The sequence below is a fragment of the Ursus maritimus genome, unplaced genomic scaffold, assembly GCF_017311325.1.
Source record: "Ursus maritimus isolate PB19 unplaced genomic scaffold, ASM1731132v1 scaffold_1, whole genome shotgun sequence".
NCBI lineage: Eukaryota > Metazoa > Chordata > Mammalia > Carnivora > Ursidae > Ursus > Ursus maritimus.
The window spans coordinates 13,840,181-13,853,406 of NW_024423343.1; the positions used below are offsets into that span (position 1 = coordinate 13,840,181).

At 37.7% G+C, this 13,226-nt stretch overlaps 1 protein-coding gene across 1 annotated transcript in view; it reads left to right on the forward strand.

The window, feature by feature from the left end:
- Positions 1-13,226, forward strand: part of CUL3 (cullin 3) — a 95,051-nt gene that overhangs the window by 38,491 nt on the left and 43,334 nt on the right. Inside the window, exon 3 of the mRNA XM_040639814.1 lies at positions 2,168-2,281. Coding sequence (XP_040495748.1) covers positions 2,168-2,281 — 114 coding nt within the window. The remainder of the gene's footprint in view (positions 1-2,167; positions 2,282-13,226) is intronic.

The window sequence follows — 13,226 nt, forward strand, 5'->3', positions numbered from 1 at the left end:
ATAATTAATTGCTAGATATTCTGATGTTCAGAATAAATAAATTTTTTGGTCATGTAGTACAGTTTCTCTAGTATTGTCATTATTTTAATTGGTACTCAAAATTTAGTGGTTCACTGAAAGAATATGAAGATTGATGAAGAATTTTGTAGATAGGCCTATTTTCAGTTTGTAGGATGTTTTAGTGTTAGCTGTCATGGGAATTTGCATGTGACAAGTGCCAGACTTAACAAGTTGGAATAAATGATTTAGTATTCACTTTTCAAAAAAGTATTTGTTTAACACAGTACTGTCTATGAACCTACATGAGTGTTTATCATTTTTTATATAGTCAGCATACATATGGGTGACGTATTTTGAAGTCAAGGAGCTTATAGTTTTATGAACAAAAGATTATATATAATATTATGTGTGGTATAGTCTAGTGGTTTTCATACTACACATTTAATAGAACAGACATAAAATCTCTTAATGGCCATTTTCCTCTAATGTATAAGAAAAATTAGATACAGTTTTCTCAATTTGAATTTGTTCTCTCATTTGTTGGGAATAGTGTGTTTTTTGTTTTTTTGGTTTTTTGGGTTTTTTTTTTGTCTTTGGCACTTGGCAACCACTTGTTTATACTCCTTTATGTTGTGCTAATTTGCAATGACATTTACTATTTATAATTTAAGTTTATAGATATCTATATATCTCACACACATCTTAAATAATTTGTTTCTCACAAAACACCATGACTTCAGATTCTCCCCAACCTAAAAATGTCTAATCATTCCTGCAGGTGTTTGGAGCTAGAACATGTCTGGTTAGGCTGGAGTTACAAGCTGAGCTAGACCATGGAGGATTGGGTGGGTTGGAATAATTAGAGAGGTTGGCAGTATAGTCCCAAAGTGTTAGAAGAACTTAGAGGACAAACTGCTTCTTCATCATAAAGCTAGAACCAGAGTCTGAATTCTGTTTTCTAGTCAGTAGTCTTACCATTGGACAGATAGCATAGCAGGAAGTAGTAGTAGTCAGGAACCTCTTATTGGGGAAGGTGGCAGTATGCTTGTAGACTATGGAAAGGAATTCTTGAAGTCTGAGTAGTCTTAGCAGGATTGCATTAGGAAGGCATTTCAGACTCAAGGCAACTTGATGTGCAAAGATAGATATCCTGAAAAAGCTTACGATGGTGGTGATGGGTCATGGTGTTGGAGGGTACGATGAATGAAGTTAAAGGGTCTTCTAGATGCCAGGCGCTGTTCTGGGTGTGGGAAGCACACAGGGAAAAGACAAAATCCCTGCTGTTGTGAATCTTGCATTTTAGTGAGAGGAACAGTAAATGGATAAGTATGTAAAACAGTAGGCAGTGATAAGTACTGTGAGAAACAGTAAAGAGTGGAGATAGAAGTTGTTGTTTGAAATAGGGTGGTTAGGAAAGACCTCTCTGTGGAAGTGAAACTTGGGCAGAAAAAAGTGAGGGTGTAAGCTGTGTGGAACGTGCAGAAGAAAGGGTAGAACACAGTTGCTGTGTGCAGCTCCGCTGTAGCTGAAGTGTACTGAGTTAACAGTTTATGCTCAGTAAGTGTTGACTGAGTGCCAGACACTGTTCTAAGTATGTCACTAGTATTCATTTAGCCCTTACGACAGTTCTATGAAATGGATACAGTTTCACATGTAAGGAAACTTAGGCACAGAGACGAAATAATTTACCCAGGGTGACACAGCTAGTCAGGGAGCTGGAGTTGAGCCCGGTAGTTTGACTCTAAAGTTGACATTTTCAGCCGTTCTACAAAGATGGGGAAGGGGAGATGTAGTAGGAAATTTAGTTGGAGCCATAGCTTGGGGCCAGTTCTGTGGGGCTCTGTAGTTCCTTATAAGTATTTAGGATTTTATTTTGACTGTGATGTTAGTTTGTTGGAGGGTTGAGAAATGCCCAGGAGGTTGCATTATGATTCTGGAGATCAGGAGATGGGTCTGGACTATACAACACATTTGTTAGTTACCTGTATTTAGGATATATTGTAGCTTAAAATATTTCTACTGGCCTATAACCTATTTCTTTGATGTAAAATTGAAGATTCCACATCATTATTTTATTGAACAGATATGTGCATGTGTACATATGAGAGTGCATGTGTGTGTGTGTTTGTGTGTGTAAACAAACCTTAATGAACTCTTCTGTTAATAGGTGCGAGAAGATGTACTAAATTCATTGAATAACAACTTTCTTCAAACGCTAAATCAAGCTTGGAATGATCATCAAACAGCTATGGTGATGATTAGAGACATACTAATGTATATGGTAAGTAGAGCTTTTTTGTTTTCCCTTTAAGAAGTTAGGCATTTCAAAACACAATGTCTTTATTCTTTCTATCATATTTAGTTGGATGGTATAGGTCAGTGTGGAAGGTGGTTTTGTTTTGTTTTTTTTTTTAATAAAACAATATTTCCTTTGCAGGGACCAGCCTTTTAGCTTATATGAAGTAGAATTTTAATTGTTCTTATTTTTAATGATTAGAAAGGAAGACTGAAAGAGAAAGGTCTATTTTTTTCTCAGTATACAGCACTTGTACTTCAAAATGGAACAGGTCGAAAAACCTTACTTAACATCTCTTTTTGAGTAACAGTGATTGAATGACAGCATGAGAGATGAAAGCTTAATATTCTCTTAACTAAAATCTAATGCCCTTATATCTTCAGTGATGGGGGTATCATTTTATACAAATAATGCTTGTAATATTTACACTCTTAACAGCTGCTGTCTAAATAGTGAATCTTTGCTGTATATAATGTTATTCAGATACATATTCCATTTCTTACCTATTATTACTGTTTTCTGTTTTTGTCCGTCCAGGAAAATATCTTATTCAGCAAGGCAGTTTGGAAAACATTAACATGAGCTAAGCTGTTTAATAACTTTCAAGGAGATTAACCTATCAAGTTTTTTCTTACCTTTGTGTGATTATAGAATGGAGCTAGATTCATCAAGCTTAATTACTGTGTCAGTGCAAAATTAATACTGATAACTTTTCTTGTTGCTTCAGTGTTTATATTTGGGAATTGGACATGATTTTCTTCTAAGGTTTCACTCTCTGCTTTTCAAATATTTATTTTCAGTTTCTTTAGTTTGATTTTAGCTCTAGTGGTGAGAGCATGTCCTAGTTTTCTTTCACTTGATAGAATAAAGCAATGGTTGGAAAGAATTTCCAGTGAGAGCAAACAGCTGTGGAGTTTTTTGTTCTGCTTAGAGAATGCAGTCAGGCCTATTACCCCTGGTTTTATAGGGCTTAGTGGCAAGGGGGTCAGGGAGAGGCTACTTCATTTTTCAGGGGTTGATAAAAAGTTTAACAGTATTTAGCCTTTCTGATCCTCATTTTCCTCTTCAGGATATAGATTCATCCTGTGCTGACATTTTGAGGTAAATGAGATAGCATGTGAAAACATATAGTGTCTGGGTTGTAAATGTGAAATAAGTTAACTTATACTGTTCTCATTAAGTTCTAGATTTGATGAGTCTTTAAATTTTAATGCTAACAAACACTAAGAAAACCACTTGTAATTTCATGGTCTATTATTCTATTGATAAAAGAAGTATTTAAAAATTATAACCACACTCTTACATAATGTTGTTTTAAAAATTTCTGTTTTATTTCAGTTCCCTTTTTGGGGGCGGGGGTGGGGGAGAGGGTTCCCAAATGAAATGTCAAACCTTGAATCCTGACTGTTAATGTGACCATAGTCAAGAAACTAATTCGTTTATTCCTCAGCTTCCTCATTTATAAAATGAAAATAATATTGGCTACCTGGGTAGGATAGCCATGAGGCTCGAAGGTACCATTCATGTATAGCACCTAATAGCACCTGGATCATAGTAGTGTGCTCCGTAAAAATTCCCTAGGATTAAGGTTTCTTGTCCCTTCATCCTTTCATCAAACCCGTCTTGGTAGTACCACAGCCCTGGATAAACCCAGCAGCTTACCTTTCCTGAGCCTCTGCTGGAGGAAACTCCACACAGGGTAGGTCAGTGCTGCTGTTTGTCCTTTGTCACAAGCCTCCAGTTGACCCTTCACACTGTCCTGTGGTCTCATTTTCCCTTTACTAGTTTCTCTTCAAACCTCCAGCTCTCCTGCTGGCCTCCTCACTCTTAAATGATCTTGCCTTCCACTTCTCAGAGAAAAGAGCAAGCATCAGGTGGGACCTATGTTCGTTGCTTACCACTGTTTCTACATTTTTGTCTGTATTTTCTCCCTTTTGTGTTTTTCCTTTTCCCTCCTGTTTGACGGGAGGCATTGTCTCCCCTCATGTTAAAGGCCGGTTTTTCCTCCTGTGCTAAGCAGGGTCACATCCCTTTCTCCCTTGTCAAAAACCTGAAGTATTTTCACGTTCTACCTTTTTACTGAGTCTTACTCATCAGCATGGAACACGTTCAGGCCACTCACATCCTCAAAATAAAATTCCACTGAATTTTCTCTTGGACCTCTGCGCTGCCTCCCAGGGTGTCTCATTGCCATTCACAGGCAAATGTCTCATCAGAAATGTCGACTGTTGGCTACCTCCCTTTTCTCATCTTTCATTCGCTGTGAATATGTTCCAGGTTAGCTTCTTCCTCAGTTATGCTGTTCAGTATTGCTCTTAGGAGGATCACCATGTCTGCACATCTCCGAAGGCAGAGATCACTGCGAATCCTCATGCTCCTCGATTTTTTTCCTGCAGCATTGGGCACAGTTGACTACTCTTTTCTTCTCACATGCTGGGTCCTCAGTTTCAGTGACCTAGCACTCCCTCGGTACACCTCCTACCTTTCCGACTCTTCCTTCTCAGCCTCTCCTCCTTCTCTGCCCTTTAAATAGAGGCATTCTTAAGGCTTAGTAACCTGGACTTCCTCATCCTGGTTCACCTCACTTACTACCGTAGCTTCAGTTAGTGCCTCTGTGTAGATGATTCCCAGATCGCATCTCCAGCCTTATTTTTTTGAGATTCAGATTTGTTATGTTCATTTGGCAAGTTGATGGCTACCTTTGTTGTCTGAGAGTTCCTCCAAACTTGCATTTCCAAATGACCGTATAATCGATATCATTCCATTTGTTCATGCCAGAGACCTGGGAATTACTCTCATCAGTTTTTTCTCCTCTTCTCCCTACATCATATACTTCTAGAATCTGCAGTTTTTCCATTTTCGTAACTACCAGTAAGAAAGCACCTTCATTTCTCTCTTGGAGTACTCAGTGACTAGTCTTATAACAATCACTGTGCTCCTTGCTCTTCTCTTTTCCATATTGCTCCTAGAGTTATCATCTGAAACCACATGATCAAGTTACTGCCCTGCTGAAATTCTTATTGTTCATCTTGAAATCTTCATGCATGTCTTCTGTGTGGAAATGTTTCTAGAATGTTTGCTCTCTTTATGTGATTTGCTCCTACTTATCCTTTAAGTCTTAGCTCAAATTTCTGGTAAGCTTTCCCTGACCTGCACTGTGTACTGCCTACAGGCTGCAATTCCTCTCATTGTATCCAGTGCTCTTCCTCTGTAGCATTTATCACAATCATTATTAACAACTGTTTAGGGCCTCGTTTCCCCATTAGACTGAACTTTATGAGGCGGGGCCAGTGTCTTGTCACCACTGTGTTCTCAACACCTAGCACGGCTCCTTGCACAAACTAGGCACTCATGTGTAACTTGAATAAATAAATGTACACAGAATCTTTTTAATGATTATAGATTACACTTTTGCAAAATGCTTTTTAAAAATATGCTGCTGTTTGTCTGCCTTCGGCTCATGTCATGATCTTAGTGTCCTGGGATGGAGCCCCACGGGCTCCCTGCTCAGTGGGGAGTCTGCTTTTCCCTCTGCCCCTCCTGCCTTGTGCTCCCTTGGGCCCACACGTGCACTCTCTTTCTCAAATAAATAATCTTTAAAAAAAAATATGCAATTGTTGGAGTTTCTGGGTGGCTCAGTCAGTTAAGCGTCCTACTCTTGATTTTGCTCAGCTCGTGATCTCAGGATCCTAGGATCCATCCGCATAGGTCTCTGCGCTCAGCAGGGAGTCTGCTTGTCTCTCTGTGCCTCCCCCTGCTCTTGCTCTCTCTCTCTCTCAAGTAATAAAATCTTTAAAAAATATATGCTATGGAGGATTTGAAGAGAAATTAAAGTGTTGTTGATAAGATATCTTCACGTTCCACGAGATAGAATTCTTTTCATTTTCATAGTCTTCATTGTCTTTATTTTGCCTTTTTATGTGTAATATTCTGGGCTTAATTAAATAAGTGCTTTTTAAAATTAGGGTAAAATTTTAAAATTAAGGTAAAATTTTATACATTGAATTGTTCAGGACTGGAGTTAGAAAATTATTTTGACAAACATATGTATTTATGTAACCAATACTTTGGTCAAGAAATATAAATGCTTTTAACTGCCAAAAATCTAAAGACTTTTTCCTGTTGACATCTACATTTTCTTTGGAGTTTTACCCTCGTTCCAGACTTCTCAGGTGACATAACCTGCTAGATAGGGCATATATCTGAAGCGTACTGGTTGTACTGTCATGGATCCTAGACAGGTATCTTCTGACGATGAATACAGGTTGTAACTTGGAATTTTAGATCTCAGGCTCAGAGCGGGAGGAGAGAAGATGCTTCACTGTCTACCCACCTACCACCACCTACTCAGCTGAATTTTATTCTTAACAAGGAGGTATATGTATATAAAATGTCCTGCATCAGCCTCGATATGTAGATACTATGGGACACACTGACCCTTGAAAATGAAAATGGAATCATTGGTTACATGGAGGCAGACACTGGTCACACTTTGTTCCACATAATTTTGTTGTGTGGCATGTGCAGTGTTTCAAAAAGAAAGGTGTACATGTCTCTAGATGGAACATATCACCTCTAGTTTCTGCCACTCCACCCCTTCCTAATGTTTGAAACTTGGATGTTGAACTTCTAAGATTGGTTTGGGGCTACTTAGTAAAAGTTTCGTTTTCAATTTTAATTGTTTAAAAGATTAATGATTGGGGAAAGATTTGAGCATTTTACAAGAAAATTTGTCCTGGTTCTATAATAGCTTTAATTGTCAGTATAATTCATAAATACATGTTACTATTCAATTAATTTTTCTTTTTAAACTATAAAAATGAATGTAATATGAAGGGAAATTAAGTTTATGGGTGGTATTCTATAGGCTACTTTTGAGCAATTAGAATTAATGGCAAAGGAAATAGAAAAACATTTTCTATTGTGATGTATAGGGTTACTGGAAGGTTAGTAGAGAAATTTTCTGCGTAAAACTACGGCGACTTTATTTTCATGTTTTTACTTGAGTTTGTCCATATTTCCAGTCATTTTCACAAATAGAGCTGTCGTGAGGTTTTCCTTAAAGGTTGGAGGCTGTCAATTCATAGGCACAGGGTGAGAGTTAACCCAGGAAGGGGGGAGGGTCACTGCTGCTTTTTGAGCTATTTACTTGGAAAGTCATTAAGGATGAGTAAAGAGGCCAAGCAGAATGTAGCAACAACTTTGTGAAGAGGAGAGAAGCTGAGGAACTTTTGATGCTCTTGGTCTCCTTTGTAAAGTAGAACCATTGGTTTAGGGTGACTGAAGTATGTGAGGGGTTAAAGAATGTGATAGGCTGAATAATGATCCCCCAGACATGCCCATAAGTTCTATCTGGAACTTAGGGATTGTTACCTTATAGGGCAGAAGGAGCTTTGCAGGTATGATTAGGTTAAGGATTTTGAGATGAGGAGATCGTCCTAGGTTATCCCAGTGGGCCCAGTGGAATCACGGGGTCATTACAGAAGGAGGGTCGGTAGGAGATGGAGGTGATGTGATGACGGACGCAGAGATTGGAGTGATAGGCTTTGAAGATGGAGGAGGGGCTGCAGCTAAGGAATACAGGTAGCCACTAGAAGCTGAAAAAGGCAAAGAAGTGGGCTCCCCCCCTCAGCTCCTCTAAAAGGAATCAGCCCTGCTGACAGTTTGACTTTAGTCCAGGGAAACTGATTTTAGTCTTCTGAACTCTGGAGCTGTGAAAAAGTGGTAAGCTGCTAAATTTGTGGTTATGTATTCAGCAATAATAGGACTCTAACGCAAGGAAAAAGTTTGGAGTATCCCCTGTACTGGGGTCAGTTCTCTGTAAATAAATGGATCATCTGTAGTTGTGAGGGGATAATTTAGGTGAGTTGGCACAAAGTTTATATAGTAGAGATGATCGGCAGAGTTTGTACTTTTTCCAGGTGTATTTGGCAGTCTTAGACAAAATGTTCAGAGAGAATTAGCCTTATTGGGCTTGGGGGAGAATTCTAAGGTAGTAGCGTTATTGAAATGGTCGATTGTGGGTCTGTGCTCTTTAATAAGTAGGCATCTGAATCATAAGATCCCAGGAAATGGAGGTATTAGGTATTAGGGATCAGTAGACCTGGAGACCCAGTGAGAGTGAGGAGCAGGTTCCTTTCAGTGTAACAAAGTAGGAAAGGTAGGAGGAAAAAGAAGATCTCTAGTGCCAGAGATATTTGGTGTCTTCTAGTGATGAGGTTCAGGGTTTGCCCGTATCAATATGTGGGTGAAGGGAATCCTGATAAAGATGGGGGTGAATATTTAGGCACCTGTAAACAATGTGTGTCGGATTGGTCAGTCTTGTCAATGTTTTGGAGTTACCAATGGTAATAGGTGGCAGGAAGCAGGGTTGAGAGAAATAAGTAAGCTGTTCGCTGAAGCTACCAAGGATTTGTGTGTTTTGGGAAGTCAGATGATAGGATGAGAACATGGAGATGATGAAATTCATGTCCATGTTTTCTCCTGTAGGTTTTGAGGCTTTAAGTTCAAAAAACATTTCTTCTTTACAGCATTCTAGATTACACATTTAGAGAAGTTTGAAAATAGCTTTATTTTTGGAAGAGCACAGATAGGTTGCTTAAGAGTCTTTTTGGCACCTTCTCTGCTTTTAAAATGACATCTTAAATACAAAATCATGGAAAATAGGATCCAGTGGCTTTGAGATTATTAAGCTTCACACCTGTTCAATATTTTTCCTGACTCTGGAAAGACACGCTTTCCCCATCTGTGCTGTAGTTTTTGCATTTGTGACTGACGATATAAATACCTTGGCATCTTTTTGTGGTTAGATCCCAAGCCAGGTACTAGACCTTTATGTTAACAAAAAAAAAAAAACAACCAACCAGGGCATCATCAGAAATACTCTAAAGGTCAAGAGTGTTGTGCTTGATAATTAGGATTTCTTCCTTGCCTTCCATCTCAGTTACTGTTTCTAACAAATTGATAGACCCATAAACCCCTTGATTACCATACCCTATGAACTGTTTCTGTGTGTGCGCATGGTGATGTAGCAATCCAGGTTGACTTTAGGGAGGTAAGTGTTTATTCAGCATGAAGGTAGGCCCTGTGGTGTAGTCAGAAATAGAGCACATATTTCTTGAGGTAGTAAAGGAAATGAAACTTTTGTTCATAAAGGGGACTGTCCCATATTGTATGTATGTGTACAAATTTCTTATGTGTACAGATTTCCTGTGTGTGTGTGTTTCCTGTCGGAAATTGGGAGTAGTGGAGAAAAAATATTTAATGATGAATCAAGAGACACTTGGCTTTAGTTCCTACGTTGTCATTAATTTGCTTAAGTTAGTTTCTCTAGGTAAAACTCTTATTTCTTTATTTATAAGGAAAATAGATTTACTGGATAAGAGCTCTCATTTTTATCTTTTTGGGGTTTTTAGACTCTTGGAAGAATGGTCAAAATTCATGGACCCTCTACTAAAAGTAGATATCTATGCATCTACATATCACACAACGTATACTTTTATATGTAATTTCACGTGGTTTATGGGTTTCCAGAGGCCTGTCTATGGGATCTGATTGGGGATGTGTTGGTTAGATCATTTTAAATTTTCAAGTTCTTTCGACTCTGAACTCGTTTTAAAACTGAAAGTGAACTGTTACTTGTTTGTAATGAAGGAAAAACAAAAGGTGAGGCTAGATTAGTATTAAGTTGATAACCGCTTAAGAACTCTTAAAATGGGTTGACAGAGCCTCGGTTGGCTAGGAGTCTACCCAATACTATCCCTTATAATATGCATAACACTTTCAAAGCCCTTAGTGTGTGCCTGGCACTGTTTTAAGCATATTTAAGTATATTTCATTTAATCCTTACAATATATTTTTATTGCTGTTATTTTTAAGCAGTAGTTTGGGAAAACAAAAATTTTTATTTTTTTATTAATAGAATTTTTTAAATCTCTTTTAAAAAGTAAAAATACTTTTCTGAATACGTAACAACAGAAACTGTTTATTACATGGCTATATCCCTGTGCTAAATGTTTTAAATACCTGACCTTCCAGATGAGCATTGTAACTCTCCATTTCACAAATGAAGAAATGGAGGTTACAGAGATTAGCTAACCTAACAAGATCACACAGTTACTGTATTACTGGAGTAGTTAATTCAAGTCTTTTTTGAATTCAAAGCCCATGGTCTTCACCATTTTGCCTGTACCACCTCAGTGCAGAAGAATTATGTATATTGACTCTGCTTAACAGAATTTATGATAATTTTTAAAAAGATTTTATTTATTTATTTTAGAGAAAGAGCGTGCATGGACACGCAGGGGGAGGAGCAGAGGGAGAGGGAGATAATCTCTAGCTGACTCTGCACCAAGTGCAGAGCCCAGCTCGGGGCTCGATCCCAGGACCCTGAGATCATGACCTGAGCCAAAACCAAGAGTCGGATGCCTAACCAACTGGGCCACCCAGGTGCCCCCAGAATTCATGATAATTTACCCCATAGTTGAGCTAACATTCATTCATTCACCTTTGTGCTTATGAGGATAAATTCATTCATTCAGCAAGTATACAATGAGTGTATTATGTATCAAGCATTGCTCTAAACAACTGTGATTTCTTTTTCCAATTTCTGTCATTGGGCACTTTTATGATGTAGACATCTGTTCGGGCAGATAATCTTGGTTCCCCAAGTGGAAGAACAGTGACTTTTTCCATGGTCCACCTGTAAGCTATTGAAGCATATTAGAATAGTATTTTGGTTTCTTTTCTTATTATTTTATTTGAATCTGATACTAAAATCCTCCTTAAAGAGTGACTTGGCAAGACTTTAGTTTCCTAATTGTCATCAGAAGTTACCTAACACCATCATTACTGGAATATTTAGAAAATCACCAAAATTATTAGATGCTTTAGTGGTTATTCTATCCACTTGATAGTACTCTAGCCCTATAGTAATTTAAAAGTCATCTTCTAATTTTTTTTTGGCATTTTTGTTGATACGTAATGTAAATAAAAGTGGAAAAGTCTTTTCTGTCCATTTTTTAAAATGTGGGTTTTCTAGGATTTTTGTTTGTTTTTCACTAATTTGTGGGAGATTTTTATGTATCCTGGGTAAAAGTTCTTTGTAGATACATGATTTTTTGGTCTGTTTTTAAGTAGAGCCCAATGCAGGGCTTAAACTCACGATCCAAGATCAAGACCTGAGCTGAGATCAAGAGTCAGACGCTTAACCGACTGAGCCACCCAGGTGCCCCTGTAGATATATTTTATATAGTTTAAGAGATATTGTCTTCCATTCTATGCTTGCCTTTTGTCTCTCTTAATGGTGTCTCTGAAGAGGAGCTTTAAATTTCAGTTAATTACAGTTTTTCAGTCTGCAGTTGTTAAAGTATTGTATACATATCTAGTCAAATTTGTTAACCATATTCAAACCATCCACATCTTTACTGAATATTTTTGTCTGCTTGTTCTGTCAGCTCCTGAGAAATGCTAAATTCTTCAGATTTGATGATGGATTTGTCTTTTTCTTCTTTTAGTTGATATATTTTGAGGTTTTGTCATAAAATGAATATACATTTAGGGCTATTTGATTTTCCTGTTGTTCACTCTTGTATTTTTATGAAATATCCTTCTTTATTTCCTATACTTTTTGCCTTCAAGTCTACTTTGTGTAGTATTACTATATGAGTTTTCTTTTGGTTAGTGTTTGGCAAATTTCTACCCATCCTTTCCTTTCCATCTTTTTATCCTCTTATCATTTATAAGCACCATACAGTAATAGGCTTTTTAACCCCATCTGATAATCTTTGCTTTTAAATTGAAGCATATGGCTTATTTATGTTTAATATAATTATTAATACATTTGGGTTTAAGTTTGCCATCATACTAGATTTTATTTTCTGTTTGTCTCACCTGTTTTTTTAATTGATTTTTTTTTTCCCAACTTCATTGCCTTTTTTACATGAACGGAGTATTTTTTATTATCCATTCCCCTTCCCTGTTAGCTGTTACTTATATTTACATATTCTTTTATTATTATTTTAGTGGTTACTTTAGAGATTGCAACATAGATCCTTGACTTACAGTTTACCTTACATATGTGTATATTTTAAACCACTTCCTAGGTAGGAGTCTTAGAATACTTTGACTTCCTGGAGTTTTTTTCCCCTTGGCTTTTAGGTATTTGGTCCTGGGTGTTTGTTTTGGTGTGGGGGACAAACCTGCAAATTTTGTCAACATTGTATGTGAAAAATTGGGGAGACCCTGGGTGGTATCTTCCTCCAAAGGAAATGTTATTTTCTTCTGGCAGGCAAGCACAATATGGGCAAATCACCATGATCTAGTTGAAGTTGACTTTTAGGCTCGGTTAAGGTTGGTCTGTTTTGAGTTTGCCTTTATTTCTGGGGCATATCTTTACTCACAGGCAATAGCCATCTGGGGTCTAGAAGCCTGAGGTGTTTACCAGTTTGGTTTCCATGTTACTGTGCCTTGAATTCCATCTTTTGTCTCCTCACCACTGTAAGTCTATCAGCAGTCTCTGTTCAGCTCTTTAGTCTTCCAGTGCTGCTTTGTCTTCGGTGTTTGGTGTCTTGCCCATGCTTAGGTGGTGTGTCAGTAAACATCTCGAAAATTGCTTGCAGAAGTTATGGTTCTTCTTTGTGTTGCTTTCTTTTCAGACTTTGGCTTCGTAAGTCCTAGCTGCTTGATAGCCAGCTATCTGTGACTTTCTGCTTACCCTCTCATTTCCAGTCCTCCAAATAAAACATGACCCAAGGGAACGAGTGAGAGTGAATGTTGTCTCTTTTCAGTGTACTTGTCTTTTCTCCAGAATCTTGGCCCCACAAGTCCAGGTTGCCTTTGTTGCTCTTTGATGCTTTTAAACAGTTGGTGTTTATTTGCTTAAATTGTTGTAAAATGCACTTAACATGCAATTTAATATCTTAACCAATTT